The sequence below is a fragment of the Eschrichtius robustus genome, chromosome 16 (genome assembly GCF_028021215.1).
Source record: "Eschrichtius robustus isolate mEscRob2 chromosome 16, mEscRob2.pri, whole genome shotgun sequence".
NCBI classification, from domain to species: Eukaryota; Metazoa; Chordata; class Mammalia; order Artiodactyla; family Eschrichtiidae; genus Eschrichtius; species Eschrichtius robustus.
Genome location: NC_090839.1, coordinates 54,450,729 through 54,469,272, shown reverse-complemented (window position 1 = coordinate 54,469,272; position 18,544 = coordinate 54,450,729). Strand labels below are relative to the sequence as shown.

Sequence of the window (18,544 nt, the reverse complement as noted above, 5' to 3'; positions counted from 1 at the left end):
ATTTAAAAAATTTTTTAAATAAAAAATCTATTTTTTAAAAGGAAGAAGAACTCAGTAGATAGCACATTTAATGGATCTGGAAGGAGATAGTCGTAGCTACCAAAGATGTAAGTGCAATACTGTGTCTGAAGAGCCAGGAACCACAACAGTCTTTTTGCAGCCCTAATTACCCTAACTTCTTTTTACTTTTTTCCACAATTATCTGAGATGGCCCTAAGGCTCAAGTCACCAAAAACTAATTTTTCAGTCAAATGATTAATTTGCCAAGTTATCAAAAACTTACTGTAATAAATGTTCTTGAAAAATATGTTCATATATATTGGTGGTCAGGAAGATTATTCCTTAAAAGTTTTTAGTAGATTGGTAATTCTCATTCGGTGAATGGACCTGATGCTGTGAAGACCCCTTAACTCAGTTAAGACCTGCTGGTCTGGTTGGCCTGTCACCTTGGCTGTTGGAATAGATTCAGCAGCTTTTACCTTTTAGGGTTTCTTTGCACAGGTGCATTTGACCACTCAGCCCTCCATGGCAGACTGACTCTCTGGGTCGGAAAGAGTGACCTTAGGGTAGGGGAGAGAGTGGGTCTGTCCAGTTGTCAGTCCTGTGCCTTTGCCCTCTGGCTCACCCATCGAGTTTTCTTTCTTGACTTAGCCATTTGTTTTCTGCTGTGAAATCACAGCGTTTCTGATTTGGAAGATTGCTTAGAAATCATTCTGGTCCAGCTTGCTCATTTTAAATTATTTCCCTATTGAATTTAAATCTTAAATTGTAAGGTAATCTTATTTTTTAAAAAAACCAACAAACACCAAGCAAAAAGGAGAAAACACAAGAAACATTATTCCTTCTATCTAAACAACTATGTTCTGTTTCTTACCAATTGATCTTTATCATCTCAGGTGATTATCACTTCTTCCTAGTTTGATAGCTCTGCATTTAATGAGCATATTCTTTATTTTATGACTGCAAAGCTTTGTGTACCCAGCTGTTCTAGGGTCCTTCTGGGGAAATCAGAACAAGCAAATATTGCAGAACAACGCTTTGTCCCACCTGGTGTTTGCTTTGGTGTCATTTTCTGACTTTTAAGTGGAGGTTGGGAAGAAGTAAAGTTTCCAGGTGGGTCAGGGGAGTATGTCAGAGGAGTGTGGGTCTGGACTCCATCAGTAATGTAGAAGGTCTGGGCCAGGTTGATCCTGAAGGGCCATCTCTAGGAATCCCAGCCCGACATGAATTGGGGGCAGTGGTTGTGTGTCAGGAGGAAGCACTTTCATTCCCTCTTCTGTCTTGGTCAGTGTCTGCTTCTTACTGTTTGCATTACAGAGTCCTTTGCAGACATTATAATCTGTTCTTGGACGCTTCATGGAAAATAACTTCCTTTTCTAGAAAGAATGCCAGAATAAACTTTATTATACATACTCCTTGTGCATATCTGTGATTCTATCCTTAGGATAGAATAAAGGGCATTTTAAAAAATGGGGTTGGTGCTGATTACTCAGACCTATGTAACACTAGCGCAACCCTAATAAAAATACATCAAACTGCTTTAAAAATTAAGGAATACACCAGAATAAATATAAAATGTTTGCGTTTCAAGGTCATGTGATGGACAGGGGTGTAAATGATGGTTGAGTTATGGTGACAAGTGACACATGCAAAGAGCAAAGATCTAGCAAAGACTGAAAAGGGGTGAGTGGGCTGTACCCTCCACAGCCCTTAGAGCGTGTGCTTTGTGTTCACCTGCTGTTACTCATCGTTCAAAATGTTGACAGGCAGGGGTGGGGGGGTCACGATTGCACCAATGTGACTCCCACACCATGGTAACCTCCCCCTTCCGTGATTAGGAATTGCATGTGATCTGATGGGAGTTACTGAAATGCAAATTTCATATATTTTAAGGCCTTTAATGGATACTGTTGTATTGCCTTCCAACAAAAGCCACGAACCAGGTCACTAGTATTGCACGATGCTCCCAAGGCTGGGGATTATCACTCTGTCCTTTGATAGGAGGAAACGGTGTCTTTTTATTTTGATTTGCATTTCTTGATTACTGGTAAGAATTAAAGTACTTATGTTTAGTATGCTGTTATTTTTTGAGTTGCTTAGTTCCTGTCCTTGGCCAGTTTTTCTGTTAGATTCTCTTAGAATGCTTTATAAAGCAAGGTGGGCAACCCTCTGACAAGGTGGGCAGCAGGAGGGTTAAAAGGTGGACACTCTGCCACGACTACTGAAGCCCGTGCGCCTAGAGCCCGTGCTCTGCAACAAGAGAAGCCACTGCAATGAGAAGCCCGCGCACCGCAACGAAGAGTAGCCCCTGCTCGCTGCAACTAGAAAAAGCCCATGCACAGCAACGAAGACCCAGTGCAGCCAAAAATAAATAAATTAATTAATTAAATTTAAAAAAAAAAAAAAAGATGGGCACTCTACTGCTAGATCCCCCTCTCCACCACTGCCCAGTGCCACTTTGGGCCCTGAGTTAGTCCTCCCTTGGGGGTGGGTGGGTGGGTATTAAGTGAGCTGATGCTGTTGGGCGCACTGAACACAGAGCCTGGCACAAAGTCCTTGAGAAATAAAGACTGGCCAAGGAGAGGAAAAAGAATAATACCTGCAGTGTGATTTGCTTTGTCTTGTGTGTTCCAGATATTTTTCCTAGTTTGTTGGTTGCCATTACAGTGGCCTGGCCCTGGCGCCTTCCCGTTATGCATGGCTGCCGCTACATCAGAATCACCTGTGGCCCTTATGCTCTTAAATGTTTTGTTTTATTCTAACTGTAAAAGTACATACATGTTCATTTTGGAAAATCTTTAAAAAGTAGAAAGCTAAATACAATAAAGCACCCCCTGTGGAACTTTAACAAATAGAAATGCCTCTGGCTCCGCCCCAGATTTGTGAATCATAGTCTCTGGAAGGGACAAATGGGGAATCTGTATTTGAAGAGGCTTTACTGGGGATTGGTTAGGAGCCACTGCTTTACATATTTTTATGAAGGCCTTTACCACTTTTGCATTACAAAATATTCATTTAATACTTTCTAGTACCTTTACAGTTTTATTTTTTATATTTAATTGTTCATTGTTTTCTCCTGATTCTTCTGATCCCCCCCCCCCCGCAAAGTGGAATGTTTTTTGTTTATAAAAATAGTGGACACTTGTAAAACATTCAAACAATACATAATTATAAACACGATCCCACCCCTGCCCAGAGATAACCACCAAATAATCTTAACAAAGTTTTTCTAAGAACAGGTACAAAATATAAAGTTAATAAAGAAAAACCAAATGACTTTATGGTACTATTTTATAACTTTCCTTTGTAGCTTAATATGTTATAGACAGCTTTTCATGAAAGCATGAAGGTCTACATTATTATTGTTACTAATTTTGTTTGCCTCAAATAATCATTTTGCTGTATCTCACAATTTTTGGTGGGTCAAGGATTTGGATAGGGCTTGGCTTTGGGCCCTTACGTTCCATGTGGCTTTGACTGGGGTCACTTGAGGTCCACCTTACTTTTCATGACTGCATATGATTTCATGAGGTCTGTAGCCGTAATTTTTTTTAATTAGTCCACTTTTGATAGGCATTTAGGAGTTTTCCAGTGTTCAGTGATTTAATCAAGGCGTGGTGGCTGTCTTTGTACATACATTTTAGCACACTAGTCAGGTTACTTCCCTAATAATAAATTATAAGAAGTAGAACTACTGGATCAAAAGAAATGCACATTTTTCTTTTTGATACATGTTGCTTTCCAGAGTCGTACTAAATTGCATTATCACCAAAATCTCTGAAAATTGCTGTCTCTGTACCCTCATTGATACCATTTTTTTTTTTATCATGGTCATATTGATAGGTGAAAGATGCATCTTTGTTCTAATTTCATTTCTTTGATTAGTGAGATAGAACTCATTTTAAAACAGCTTTACTGAGATATAATTCATGTCCCATACAGTGTTCCTTCCCCCTTTTAAAGTGCACAATTCAATGGCATTCAGTGTATTGTGCGACCATCACCAACCACAATTTTATTTTATTTTTAAAATTTTTTCTTTTTTGATTAATTAATTTATTTTTTGGCTGCGTTGGGTCTTCATTGCTGCACACGGGCTTTCTCTAGTTGCAATGAGTGGACGCTACTCTTCGTTGCAGTGCGTGGGCTTCTCATTGCAGTGGCTTCTCTTGTTGCGGAGCACGGGCTCTAGGCGCACGGGCTTCAGTAGTTGAGGCGCATGGGCTCAGTAGTTGTGGCTCTCAGGCTCTAGAGCGCAGGCTCAGTAGTTGTGGCACATGGGCTTAGTTGCTCCGCGGCATGTGGGAGCTTCCCGGACCAGGGATCGAACCTGTGTCCCCTGCATTGGCAGGCAGATTCTTAACCACTGTGCTACCAGGGAAGTCCGCCAACCACAATTTTAGAACATTTTCATATCCCAGAAAGAAACTCTGTACTTTTAGCAAGTTCCTTCCATTTCCCCCAGACCTTCAGCCAGATGCAACCACTAATCTATTTTCTGCCCCTATGGATTTACCTATTCTGGACATTTCATAGAAATGGAATTATACAATATGTGGTCATTTGTGACTGGCTGTTTTCATTTAGCACAATGTTTTCAAAGTTCATTCATGTTGTAGCATGTATTGGTACTTCCTTTTTTGTGGTTGGATTATATTCCATTTTGGATATATCACTTTTTCCATTCATCAGTTGATGGGCGTTTAAGTTCGTTCCACTTTTTTGGCTGTTAGGAATAGTGCTGCTACAAACATTTGTGTACATGTTTTAATGTGAACATATGTTTTCAATTCTCTTGGGTGTATATGCTTAGGAGGGGAATTGCTGGGCCATATGGTAACTCTAGGTTTAACCTTTTGAGGAACTGCCAGAGTGTTTTCCAAAGTTGCTATTCCATTTGACGTTCTCACCAACAGAGTGTGTGAGTCCAGTTTTTCCACGTGCTCACCAACAGTTGTTACTGTCTCGTTTTTTAAATTGTAGCTACCCTAGTGGGTGTAAAATGGAACCTCAGTGTGGTTCTGATGATGGCTAATAGTGCTGAGCGTCTTTTCATGTGCTTATTGACCATTTGTATATCTTCTTTGGGAAAATGTCTGTTCATATCCTTTGTCCATTTTAAAAAATTAGGTTCTTTTTTTTTTTTTTAATCCGTTTTAAGGGTTTTTTTAACACAAGTGCCTTATCACATCTATGATTTGCAGATGTTTTCTCCCATTCTTTGGGTTGTCTTTGACTTTCTTGATGGTATCTTTCAAAGCGTAACAGCTTTTAATTTTAATGAGGTCCAATTTATTTTTTTCATTGATGTGGTTTGTGCTTTTGGTGACATATCTAAGAATCTGTTACCTAATCCAAGGTCATGAAGGTTTACTTCTGTGATTTTTTTCCTAAAAGTTTTATAGTTTTAGCTCTCACATTTAGGCCTTTGATTCATTTTGAGTTAATTTTTGAGTATGATGTGAAGAAGGGGTCCACCTTCATTCTTTAGCATGTGGATATCCAGTTGTCCTATCCTTTTTATCACTGTTGGTTGGAAAGGCTATTCTTCTCTCCATTGAGTTGTCTTGGCACCAAGGTGTAGAACGTTTTTTATCTTTGTTGTTTATTTATTTTGTGAGGTATCTGTACATTGTTTTTTTGCCCAACTTTTTAATGGGGTAGTATCTTTTTTTTTCCCCTGAGTTCTTTATATAATAAGAAGTGCCACAACCTTCCTGGAAGACAATTTAGCAACATATATAAGGAGCTTTAATAATGGCCCTATCTTTTGACTCACTGTTTCCACTTCTCAAAAACAACCATTTTCCCTGTTTTTCACTTTTTAAGTTTTGCTCTGTTTTCCTTTATGTTAAGTTTTTCTTATTGTCATACTAAAAATATTTTTTTCTAGTGTTTTTATCCGTTTTAATATACTTTATTCACTTTAATTCACCTGGAATTTATTTTATATTTTCAGGTGATACACGGATCAAAGATTGCCACCACAACCCTCCAGTTTAAAATACCACCTGTATAATACACTAATTTTATATGTACATGTATCTTTTTCTAGGCTTATGTAAAGAAATCTATAGCTTTATAGTTTTGGTATCTGGCAGGATAGATTCCTCCTTCATTCTTAACTGTTTTCCAAAATTTTCTTGGCTATTGCAAAAATAAATAGTTGCATAAAATTATAAATTACTTTGGGGGGAATATGCAGGTTTTGTTCTGTATGTTTAAAGGGAGGTTCTTGTCTAAGCGCTTTTTTTCCATTCTCCATGCCCGCCTGGACAGTGGGGACTGAGCAGGGAAGTTGGTAAGAGTCTGAAGGCTGCTTCTGACAGATTTCTGCAGGAGTTCATACACCTCTTCTGTCTTGTTGAACACCAGTCTGAGAGAGGAGGAACTTAAATGCTCCCTAAGTTTGTAAGCACTTTGCAAACTGGAATAGCCTTGAGCAAGTACATGGAGTTATATGGGGAAGGCCAAACACAGGGACACGAGACATGTCTTCTCTTCCATTTTGCTGCAGACTCAACTTCACCATCCATTATGTTTTTTGAGACACATGTAAGCAGTGTGTAGAGCTTATTAAGCATCTACAGATAGACCAAGTATAGACCAAGGTTTGAATGTGCTGTATAGTTTCCAGCCATGCTATTTCTACATGTTGAGGTTTCAATATACTGTCACGTATAGTTCAAAATATGCTATATTAAGAACATCCCAGATGAGAAGCAATGTGTTAATTTTTAATAACTTTAAAAAGTCTTTTATAATTTAATCATAAGGTTGAGATTTTTACCAGATTTTTGTATATATTTTTTTTTGTATGTAGCATTTCTGTATTTTAAGAAATGGCTTGATTCTTCAAGTCAGTGCCATGAGAAAATGGGGGAGGGTGGCAGGAGATGAAGAACCTTAAAGACAATAACCAGATGTAGGGTTTGGGTCTGAATTGCGTCTTGATTTGTGCAGACCAGCTCTAAAAGACATTTTGGGGGCAAGTAGAGAAATTTATATAGGGACTAGATATTAGCAGATATTAAAGAATCCTTCATTTCGGGCTTCCCTGCTGGCACAGTGGTTAAGAATCCGCCTGTCAATGCAGGGGACATGGGTTCGAGCCCTGGTCCGGGAAGATCCCACATGACGCAGAGCAGCTAAGCCCGTGCGCCACAGCTACTGAGCCTGTGCTCTAGAGCCCGCGAACCACAACTAGTGAGCCCGAGTGCCACAACTACTGAAGCCCACGCGCCTAGAGCCCATGCTCCGCAGCTAGAGAAGCCACAGCAATGAGAAGCCCGCGCACCGCAACAAAGAGTAGACCACGCTCGCTGCAACTAGAGAAAGCCCAGGCACAGCAACGAAGACCCAACACAGCCAAAAATAAAAACAAATAAATAAATAAATTTATTTTTTAAAAAAAGAATCCTTCATTTTGTTAGATGTGATAATGGTATCCTTTCCTCTCTGTTTTTCCATATGTTTGAAATTTTTACAAATGCAGAAGAGACCTAAACAAGGATCTTCTTACATTTCTCATATTCTTCTATTCCTATTGATTTCCACTTGGACTTTCTAGTCCATGGGAATAAGTTTGATCAGTTCTGAAACATTTAACATTGATACTGAATGCTGCTGGGGGCATAGTCACAGGCTATTGGAGCTTTATTTTAAAGTACCAGAAAAAAAGGAGAGGGTACAGTTTATGCCCAATCATGGGAGATTGGATAAACACGTGTATAGCCACATGTTCACTACACATCATACTACAACTTAATGGTATGGGACAGAACCTGGAGTAAATACGAAGCCAGATGGTTCATACGTACACATGTGCCTAGGAAAAAAGACTGGAAGAAGAAAAACCTGTCTACGCTTCAGTAGTGGACTCCTGGCTGTCAGGATTTCACATGTTAATTATTTCCTTAGTTCTTTTGCTTTCCACATTTTCTACCGGGTGCATATATTGCTTTTATAATCAGGGAAAAAATAGACAGAAGGAAAAGAGGCTGTTTTCTCTACCAGTCAGGAAGCTCGACCTCTCAGCTTGAACTTTGTTTTTGCTTTGGATCCTAGTTAGGCTTCCAGGGGTTGTGCTCCTGAGGAAAGCCAGGCGGATTTTGTACACACTTATTTTCTGAGTTCTCATCAAGATAAAGCCAAAGCACAAAACCCTGTAACTTTTAAAAAATGAGCTTTGGTTCATTAAGAAATATTTTTATACTTGGTTTTCCCCTAATTGCAGGTGTATAGTTTTGATTCTTAATTTGGAAAATCAGAGTGGTGGTGTACTTCATGGGAGGCACTGAGTGTTGTGAAATCAGTCCAGGAGTGTGACTGTCAGAGCAGAAGATTAGAAATCCCTGAACTGTGGATTATATTGTTGCATATTAGGAACATTACATTTCTCTGATTTCACAAGTTTCTTTAGTAAATTTGTGTGAAGAATGTTGGTAGTTGGTAAAGAGTAAGAAGGTGGTCTCCACAGGTCACCTTTTCCATTTTCTCTGCAGTTAAGAGATGTGGTTGGTCATGCCTATTACTTTGAAAGGCTGAGAGCAGCTAAACTCTATTTTTGAATCTTTAGCAGATCATCGAATACTTTTAGAAAAAATATTGTCAGATGTCTGCGTAGAAATTTTAATGGAAGGCAAAGCATTTCATAAACATTAACAATTGTACTGGGTGGTTGTATTCAAGATAAGTGCTGTCTTATTCTTTTTTTTTTTTTTTTAACTTTTTATTTTATTTATTTTTTGGCTGCGTTGGGTCTTCATTGCTGCGCATGGGCTTTCTCTAGTTGTGGCGAGCGGGGGCTACTCTCCACTGCGGTGTGCAGGCTTCTCATTGTGGTGGCTTCTCTTGTTGCGGAGCACGAGCTCTAGGTGCTCGGGCTTCAGTAGTTGCGGCACATGGGCTCGGTAGTTGCAGCGCGCAGGCTCTAGGGCTCACGGGCTTCAGTAGTTGTGGCGTACAGGCTCAGTAGTTGTGGCTCGCGGGCTGTAGAGTGCAGGCTCAGTAGTTGTGGCGTACAGGCTTAGTTGCTCCATGACACATGGAATCTTCCTGGACCAGGGATCAAACCTGTGTCCCCTGCATTAGCAGGCAGATTCTCAACCACAGTGCTACCCGGGAAGTCCTGTCTTATTCTTTTAGGAGAGGTAACGAATGCTGCAAGTATTGGCCTTCTGGTCACAAGATTATGAAATCCAAAGGGTGGCTGTGATTCTTATGCTCCATCAGATATTCGCAGTGGGTTGTGATTGGTCAGGCAATCTTCTTAATTAGGTTGAATCATATGAAATTGCCAATGCTTGGTCATTTGGGCCTAGAGAAACAACAGTTTCATATGGTTGAACCTCATGTAGTAACAGCTTTTCGTGCACTTGTACGTATTGTAGAGTGAATTGGGTTTTTGTTACTACAGTTTAGAATAAGCATCGCTTTCTTGCTCTCAGATGATCATACAAAAGTGAACTTTAACCAGCCTTGCTTCTGAGTTGGTTTATTTCTGTGCCTCTGGATCTTCCTTAAAGTTGCCAATGAGTTAAAGAGAACCTCACCAGCTGCCTTCTCTCTGTGGCTGATACTATCCATCAGCTTTAACCTTAGTTTGAAAAATAATTAATGAACGTGAATTGGAACTCTGAAAGCTTATTAAAATATTTTTATTAATTTGTTTTATTTTAGTCTCAGATGCAAACATCAGTGGGAATTGGACCCACACAGGCAATTGCAACGGGCCCTACTGCAGATCCTGAAAAACGCAAACTGATACAGCAGCAGCTGGTTCTACTGCTTCACGCTCATAAATGTCAGAGGCGAGAACAAGCAAATGGAGAGGTTCGGGCCTGCTCTCTCCCACATTGTCGAACCATGAAAAATGTTTTGAATCACATGACACATTGTCAGGCTGGGAAAGCCTGTCAAGGTAAGTGCCATTTTCTGAAGTCCTGGGGACAGAGCTTAGGACGAAATTTGTCTATTATTCTCAGGCACCTCTCTTGTTAATAAGGTTCCCACCACCTACGTCCCCACACGCCGACCAGTCAGATGCCTTTGGACACTTACCTGCTGAGGAGAAAGGCGATTTGGTTTTATAATATTCTGTGAGCTTCTGCTGGCTGGGGCTGTGCCCTGCATTTGTTCTTTTCTGCCTTCCTCTGTCACGGAAGACTTTTGTCCCTTCTTGACACTGTCTTCGTCATAACTGTCTAGATCACGGTTTTCTTTTGGACAGTGTAGCTCACACACATGCACGCATGCACACGCCCTTCCCAGAACCTAGAGCATCTGTCTTGCAGTCGTTTTGTGTGCCGACACTGCCAGGGGCCCACTGCCTTGCTCCTCCACCTTTTCGTCTTGAGGTTCATTGGGATACTGGTGAAGTTGTCCTGGGTGACTGTCTGTGACGTGGGGAACTATGCACCGTATCATCCCTGCCACTCCTTCCTTCCCCTCCAGGAGGGGGACTCAGGCGAGTCACGTGCCCCTCCCCGCCCCCCGCCTGCTCTTCTATAGCAGACACCCCAGTTCTCCCGAAGAGACTGTTTCTTACTAACAACTATACTTTCCTTTAATCTTTATTCTCTTTCCTCCTCTTCAAACTTGTGCTCCTAAACCTTGGGGAGAGTCTCTCCCTGATCTCCCTCTTTCCCTTGTGACATTTGTGAGTCCCAGGTGTAACCCTGATCCTGATGGAAAAGCAGAGGAGGGTCATGCTAGACCTTTAGAAAGAAGTGACAGCACCTTCACATGGAAGTAAAAATAAAGACAGAGGGACCAGGCACAGCTGCCCTCTCAAGTACTTTGAGAAGTGCCCAGCGTCCCCGTCAGAGTCTCCACAGACCTCTCATTTGCTTCTGTCTATATTTCTTCAAGCTATAGTATTTAGATGGTTTCATCCTTAAACATAATGTAAGATTTTTATTGTAAACAGTGACATCGCAGAATTATTATTTGTTCTGCCTTTCATTCCAGTTGTGCAGTATTTCAGGTCGAGTAGTTTTTGTTTTGTTTTTGATTTATGGGCTGAACCTTATTCACCATCATTCATAACATTGCTTCTATGGGAAGTTTTTGTTTGGAACTCTCAGTAGTTGACTTACAAACTTTTTGGAAAATAGCCTGTTTGTAAGTTGAGGACTGCCTGCACTGTGCTGTGGTTACACTTGTTACCATTTTTTTATGGAAGCTGGCATTATAATTTAGGTGTAATTGAAAGCGTGACGATTTGGATAGAAAAATAACATCTCGTTGTTTTTCTGGTCATAGTTGCCCATTGTGCATCTTCACGACAAATCATCTCTCATTGGAAGAACTGCACACGACATGACTGTCCTGTTTGCCTCCCTTTGAAAAATGCCAGTGACAAGCGAAACCAACAAAGTAAGTGAGCATTGTGGGTAGAGAAGCTCGGCGATGAGATGATAAGCTATTTCTAAAGAGAATACGGAGGAGTAGGTAGGAAGCAGGGCAGAAACTACTAACCGCAAAGTATAGTGGGAGCAGAGGTACCAAGGTGGAGACCTGAGGGTGAAGCTCAGCTTAGCGAGTAGACAGGTCCTCCATGTGCTCAGTGACATGGTCGCTTTGGAATCCCCCCCACCCTCCACCCCCAGCACTAGAATTGGTCACAGCAGAGCAGTGAGTGCAAAAGAGGAGCGTTGCTCTGTTCAGAGAGCCGAGAGCCAACATGATGACTCTTCATGTTTCTTGACAGATACTCAGTATCTGAAGATTTGAGTGTCATGTCACTATAATGGCGGCGACTTCGGGGTGAGGGGTGGAGTAGACTGGACACTTCTTTTGGAATTACTCTAAGTTTTGAGGACTCCGTGTTCTAGAAGAGTCAGTCAGGGGGTCAGGGTAAAATCCCCCGTGCAGACGTTTAGGAGGTTTTCCTCCTTGGAGATGCAGTTCCCAGACCTAGTTGCATGACTAACAGCTTCTTCAGCACAAATTGAGAGTCTCTGCACCAGGACTGGCTGCATCTTGACCGTGCTGTCGTTTTGTCATCTTTCCAGTCTATCTTTGTAGCCTTTAGCTGATCGGCTGAGCAGCGCCCTGCTTAGGAGGCCTGCGTGAGGCTCCCAGGGGCTCCCTGTAGGCATCAGAGCAGGGAACGGATGAGCATCTCTCCCGAATTTTAAGTCCCTTCCTGTCATTTCCGAGGTGAAACTGTGGTCTTTGGGTGTGTCCCTCAGTTTGGGCAGATAGGCCGTGCCCTTGGATGTCGTGTCACCCCTTGGGCTGGAGCTGCTCCCCGTGACTCCAGCACCGTCGTCTTCGTCTTCCTCCACCTCATCTGTGCCGTCTTGCCACCCTCCCCTGTTTGTCGTTAATGTGTTCATTACTCTCATTCTTCTTGATCACCTGCCTCAGACCCCACTTCTGCCTGCAGAACATGTGCTGCTTTTCTTTCTGGTTGTTTCCACGTGGCACAAGGAAAGATGGACAAGCACACTGTTCCTCAGAGCACTGTGCAGCCCACATGCTTTCCTCTCAACAAGCCCAGCTCCTGCCTTCCAGGAGGGTCCCTCACGAGCCTGCCCCACATGGCTGGGTGTCCACGGCACAGGAGAGATGGTCCAGGGCCACAGGCCTGTCATCCTCCCTCCCTCCCTGCAGAAGGGGTCATACTAAGCTTCCTTTAAAAGTCACTTTCCTAAATCAGTTAAATTTTACTTTGATTAACCAAAAATTGAATTAATACACAATTTTCCAGGACATCTCTTATATAAAGTGAAGATCTAGGAGTCTGGGTCTTCTAGAACCAGATATTTGGGACAGTAGTTCTAGTGGAATGCAGTCTGGTTTTCCTTCAAGTTAGTGTAAAACATTTTTTTTAACTAGTATGTTGTGATGGTTAGTTTCTTGTGTTTTAGGATGTATTTTAGTAATAGGCTTTTTAAGTGCCAAAATATTCATTTGTCGAGTTTGTGGTTGTACAGTATTAATTCCGTGAGTAATGAATTAAGACATCGTTCTTAACTTTTAACTTGGGGCTGTGGATTTTCTGAGCTCTTTTGGTTTTTAATATGTATTGCCATGACAATTGTAAAGATTTCTCTTTTTAAGAAACACTTTGTGTGGTTTTTGTTTAAAAAAAAAAAAAAAAAGAAAAATGAATGTGGGTTTGTTTTTTTTTAAAAAACTCCTTATAACTGCCTGACTGTTGTGACAATTGATCCAGTGCGTGCTCTCAGAAGTGGTAAACCACAGTGTTTCTCCTAGTCATAATGTAAGGTGTTACCAGGGTGATTTTATAATATAAAGTCACGGAGAAGGTGTAGACTAACTTTATGCAAGGTTTTGGCAAGTTTTCATGGAAGAAATGAAAGTGCTTTCTTTTTTTTTTGTTTTTTTACATGCTTCTCAAATTACGTTTCTGCTCTGAGTCTATTCCTTTGGCTCCAGCACTATAGTTTTGTGAGTACAAAGGACTTTGATAGGATGAGCAAGAAAGTTGCAGCAATATCTTTTCTGTAAATGTTTGTTGCTGTTCCTCCTCTCCTGAAGCAAGTTGTGCTTATCATGTGTGAAACGGGGTTTAGGCAATAGAGAGGAAGTGTGGATCTGACCCTCTAGCAGCTGAGAGTCAGCTCCACTGTTAGAATATATCCAGTTGACCCTTGAACAGCTCAGGGGTTAGGGGCACCAAACCTCTGCACAGTCAAAAATCCATGGCCCGGGACTTGCCTGGTGGTCCAGTGGGTAAGACTCCGCACTCTCAGTGAAGGGGGCCTGCGTTCAATTCCTGGTCAGGGAACTAGATCCCACATGCATGCAGCAACTAAGAGTTCACATGCCGAGACTAAGAAGTCCGCATGCCGCAACTAAAAGATCCCACGCGTCACAGGTAATACCCAGCGCAGCATAAATCAGTCAGTCAGTCAGTCAAACCACGGCCTTCACACTGCATTGGCAGTTTGGTTCCTCCATGTCTTTGGTTCTGCATCTGCAGATGACAATGTGTGGGTGTCATATTTGCTGTTGAAGAACATCTGTGTGTACGTGGACCTATGCTCTTCAAACCCGTATTGTTTAAGGGTCCGCTGTACATTAAAAATGATGTGACGATGGCATCAGTCAGAGGAGTGAGGTAGAGGCAAGTCAGTATTATCAGCAGTCCTGGCAGGGAGGATCAGAGTGTGCTGGAGGGTGGGGCTGGGCGAAGCCCAATTTCAGTAAAATAACAGTGGAAGAGCATTCTAGACAGCACAGCTGATATGCCTGCAAGGGCACTGATCTGACTGGATTCAGAGGTTCCTGTGCTATATTAAGGTTTGTAGTGGGTGGTAAGGACCCCTGGGGACTGAGACACACCTGTGTCCACTGAGGCTGTGCTTTCCAGGCAGAGTTTCCCACAGATGCTCACCCTACCTGGTGCACACATCCTACTTATCTAACTTCTCTCACTGATGTCTCTATTGAGAGAACCTGCCAGAATCACCAGTGGAGCCTACACAGTGGTCATTGAAAGGAAACTCAGACCTCTTTGGCCTGTGTTGAGATTTTAATTTTTCCTTGAGTTGTTTTCAAGAGATTCTGCAATCACTGATCTTGAGTTACCCATCCCTTATAGAGATAATAAGATTTTATTGAATAATTAGGACTTTGCAAGGTATATACCGAATGTCAGTCCTGGCATCTGACTCCCAGTAAATTCCAGTACTGTACAGGGTGGCAACGGGGACAGGGGCTGTGGGAACACATGACCGAATTCCCTATTTGAATTCATGTTGCCTCATCAGTGGGGTTATTGCTACTCAGCATGTGGTCCTCAGACCAGCTGCACGGGCACCCCCAGGTTGTGTGTTAGAAATGCAGAAACTTGGACCTCATCCCAGACCTCCTGTGTTACTAGACTACATTTTAACAAATTCCCAGGTGATCGGGACATGCTGCTCTGAATGCCTTGAAGGGCGGAGTGTCTGTTCTGGAACTTTTGAGAAGGTGTGAGTTGTTCTCTGGGGGAAACCACGGGTTTCCCAACTCAGACCAGAAGGACTGTCAGAATGGGTGCCCCAGGGTCAGCCCCAGAGCCACACCAGCCCACTCACTGCCCAGGGCTGCCTGGGCCCTGGGCTGCACCTCGACGTGAGCCTCCACAGGGTCTCAGTCGGCAGTCCCCAGACCTGTGACTTGAATACCTCTACTGGCTTGATGCTCACTACCTGGCCCTGCTGTGTGTTCCAACTTTAGACCCCTCTGATTGTTTGAAATGTATTCCTTCAGGGTGTTGAGTCTTCTTCCTTAAAACGTGCCCTCAAGACGCCTGCCTGGTGGTCAGCGAGCACTTGTGGGATGGCCGCCTGTTCCACCTGAGGGCTCCCCAGAGACCCTCAGCCACCTCTGACAGCCCTCGGCTAGGGGCGGGGAGCGGAGGGGGCAGGGCAGCCTCTGGCTGTAGGGACAGAGCATTGGGCTTGTTTGCCCTGATTTAAGTACCAAACCTTCGCTGGTGATAGACTTCATCAGAATAGCTTTGTCCTTGCTCTTCTGGGAGACACAGGGTTGCCAGTTCTGAGTCGTTGGCTTCTGAGGAAAACCTGCTGCAGGGCGTGCATTCTTGCTTGGTGGTGTCTGTGATGGGAGGCCTGGCCCTGGGGCTCGGGTGTTCCCCTTTGTCATTGTGCCCTGTGCTGTGCACACGAAGATGCTGGAGAGGAAGGGGGGTCCTGGTGCACAGCGTGTGTGAAGCCCCGTGCTGTGGGAGCAGCTCTGCAGAGACGTCTGCGGGTCTGAGTAAATTTCAGCTTGGCTTTTTCAGTGGAAATCTAAGTGATGACCAGGTAGTAGGTGCTTTGCCTGCTCCGTGGCATGTCCCCCACCAACCTCACAAAGCTTTGGAGTTCAGTGTGTCCGTTTTCATTGGATTTCCAAATTGAGCACAGTTTTATTGAGAATGACTGGGGACTGGAACTTCTGGTGAATTGAATGTTGCAAAGCAGCAGTGTATAGCGTACATGGACCCTATCCGTGAGGCTTTGTGCTCACTGGGGAAGGACTGCCTTGAAAAGTGGTGGGTGAGTCCTGGGCAGAGCCAACTATGAAACTTGGCCTTTTATTTCCTAAGTCATGGGCTCTTGGTATAGCTGCAACAGAAGGGGAACGGTGTGCCAGTGGAGGGGTTGGGGGTGTTTTGACGTAGCAGGAATGCCGACTGATACTCAAGGGAGAGGAACCCACACTGTATTGAGATGTATTGAGACACTGTGTGACGTGATATTCTAAGGATTGTGTATGAAACATAGCATTGAGCTCTAAGAAAGAAAACGATGTAAAAATGGTAAAAAGAACAAGAGGTTTTTGACATTTAAAGAGGTAAATGGGAATTCCCTGGTGGTCCAGTGGTTAGGAGTCTGCACTTTCACTGTGGGGGCCCAGGTTTGATCCCCCCCCCCGGTCAGGGAACGGATATTGCACAAGCCTTGCAGCACGGCCAAAAAAAAAAGGGTAAACATCAGTACAGCAGGCTGCATTCTCAATGATACCAGATAAATGAAGCCTTGCTGTTTTAGCACTCCTTTCATTTTTGTTCGGCCCTAAAGCCCTCAGTGCTGGGAGGGCGCCTGCTACACTGCCGCAGCTCACCTGCACCTCGTTTCCCTGTGCTGGACACCACAACATGGGAAGAATCCAGATGCATCGCACACTGGTCCACCCTTTAGGCAACGTGCAGGGAAGAGGAGATGAGCACCATTGAATCTGATATGGGGTCCAGAGCTGCAGCCTTACATTTGTCAGTATTACCAGATAAATTTGTTGCTCTCCCATCAGACCCTCTGCTCCGTGAGTGCATATCCCGGAGCCTCGCAGAGTCCCCAGCATCCAGTCTGCATGCAGTCTGTGCAGCAAGTTGAGTGAATGAGTGAGCGAGAGAGTGCAGGAAGCTCAGATGCCCAGAGAAGCAGAGGCCTAGGAGGCGCTGGGGGAATTCAGCGAAGACTAACTGCTGCCCAAGACACCAGCAGATGTTCACGGAGAGCTAGAGCATCTAGCGCTTTTACCCCTTTCAATCAGCTGTCACCCCCATAGGAAACGCCTGTGTTCCCTTACCCTTATGAGATAATTTGTGTTATCTCATAGCAGCATTTGGACTCAAATTGGGCCATGCATATATGTTAGAGACGCTTTTTATTTGTTTGTATTTTGTTTTCCTTTGTCTCTGAATTGTTAGAAATGTCAATTACCAAATGCTTGCTTGTCTTCAGATGTGTTTTCTTTGAAAATAAAAAATATAGTAATGTTTACATTTAGGACATAAATGCTTTTAACACAAACAAAAAATGCATTGACCATGTCAGCAGCTTCCACGAGACGTGCTGGCTGCCCCGTAAGTGGCCTTGGGCTTGGGAATGGCATTTGTCCTAGGATGGGGAATTTTGGCTAAAAGGATGGCATTTGGGGAAGTGTGGACGCGAATGGATTATAGTAGGAAGAAGTGGTCACTAATGCATCTTCACCCAGAAACGGAAGGCCACGTATACCTTGTTTCTTTAAATTCCTCTCCCTCCACAATTGATCAATATGTGTATCAATGTAGTCTGTGCCTGTTCTTTCTTACACCACAAGGTGATAGAAAAATAAGTCATCCTACCATTATCACTTTCCTTTTTACATCATAGTTCTTTTAGAAAATTTAGCATGTCAGTTTCAGGAGTACAATGTCATGTGTTTAAAGTTTTGTGGAGTATTAGCTATTAGGAAAAAAATACTTTCATAAGGTATTATACATGACTTATTTCAGCTACATGCTTGTCAATAAAGTGTACCTTGGGAGTTGATTTTCATTTATAATAATGAGGTGCTTGGTGTGTGTAATTGTGTCTAATGAGCATTAATGAGTTTGAGATCTGAATATCCTTATTAGAAAAATTAATAGTATGGAATGTGTAATTATCAAGTTGGGTTTTTTTTAACACATTTCGGTTTAATTAAGTTACGCTGATAAGTATTTGAGTTGTTTATGTTATAGTTGCACTGATGGTAATGTGAGACTATTGTTATTACACATAAGGTAATTGAATTTTAAAGAAAGGCTTTGTGATAGTGTTTATGTATCAGAGATCATATGTTATAGTATCAGTTTTATAAGCTGCTGTTTATGACATGACTATAAAGTTTTAGGAAGTTGGAAAGAAAGGAGCTCCTTAAGAATAAGAATAAATGGTATGACATAAAACTTCTGCCATGTGTTGTTGAGTGCTCAGCAAATGAGGACATTTGGATGGATGGATGGACAGACAGACGGATGGATGTTTGGGGCCATCTCTGTTAACTTTGAAGCCCTTGGAAATGGGGCTCTTTATGTTGCCACAGATTTTTCCTTTAGTCTCTGGGGATCAGGCAGGAAGAAGGGTAGCTGGAGAGAACACCCTGCGAGCCAGCCGCAGGCCAGGCCATGGGAGCCGAGGTTGGCTGCCGAGGCCGAGCATCTTGATACTCAGTTCTGAGTATCAGCGGTGCTGAGGGGACGCCAAGCCTCGGTCCATCACTCATTTCAGCTAGATAGTCACTCTGTCAAGTACAGCCTTTCTCGAACAGC

General features: G+C 42.9%; 1 protein-coding gene across 1 annotated transcript in view; it reads left to right on the top strand.

Moving 5' to 3' along the window:
* Positions 1 to 18,544, top strand: part of CREBBP (CREB binding protein) — a 128,936-nt gene that overhangs the window by 65,754 nt on the left and 44,638 nt on the right. Inside the window, exons 4-5 of the mRNA XM_068565397.1 lie at positions 9,682 to 9,922; positions 11,266 to 11,379. Of these exons, the coding sequence (XP_068421498.1) occupies positions 9,682 to 9,922; positions 11,266 to 11,379 (355 nt within the window). The remainder of the gene's footprint in view (positions 1 to 9,681; positions 9,923 to 11,265; positions 11,380 to 18,544) is intronic.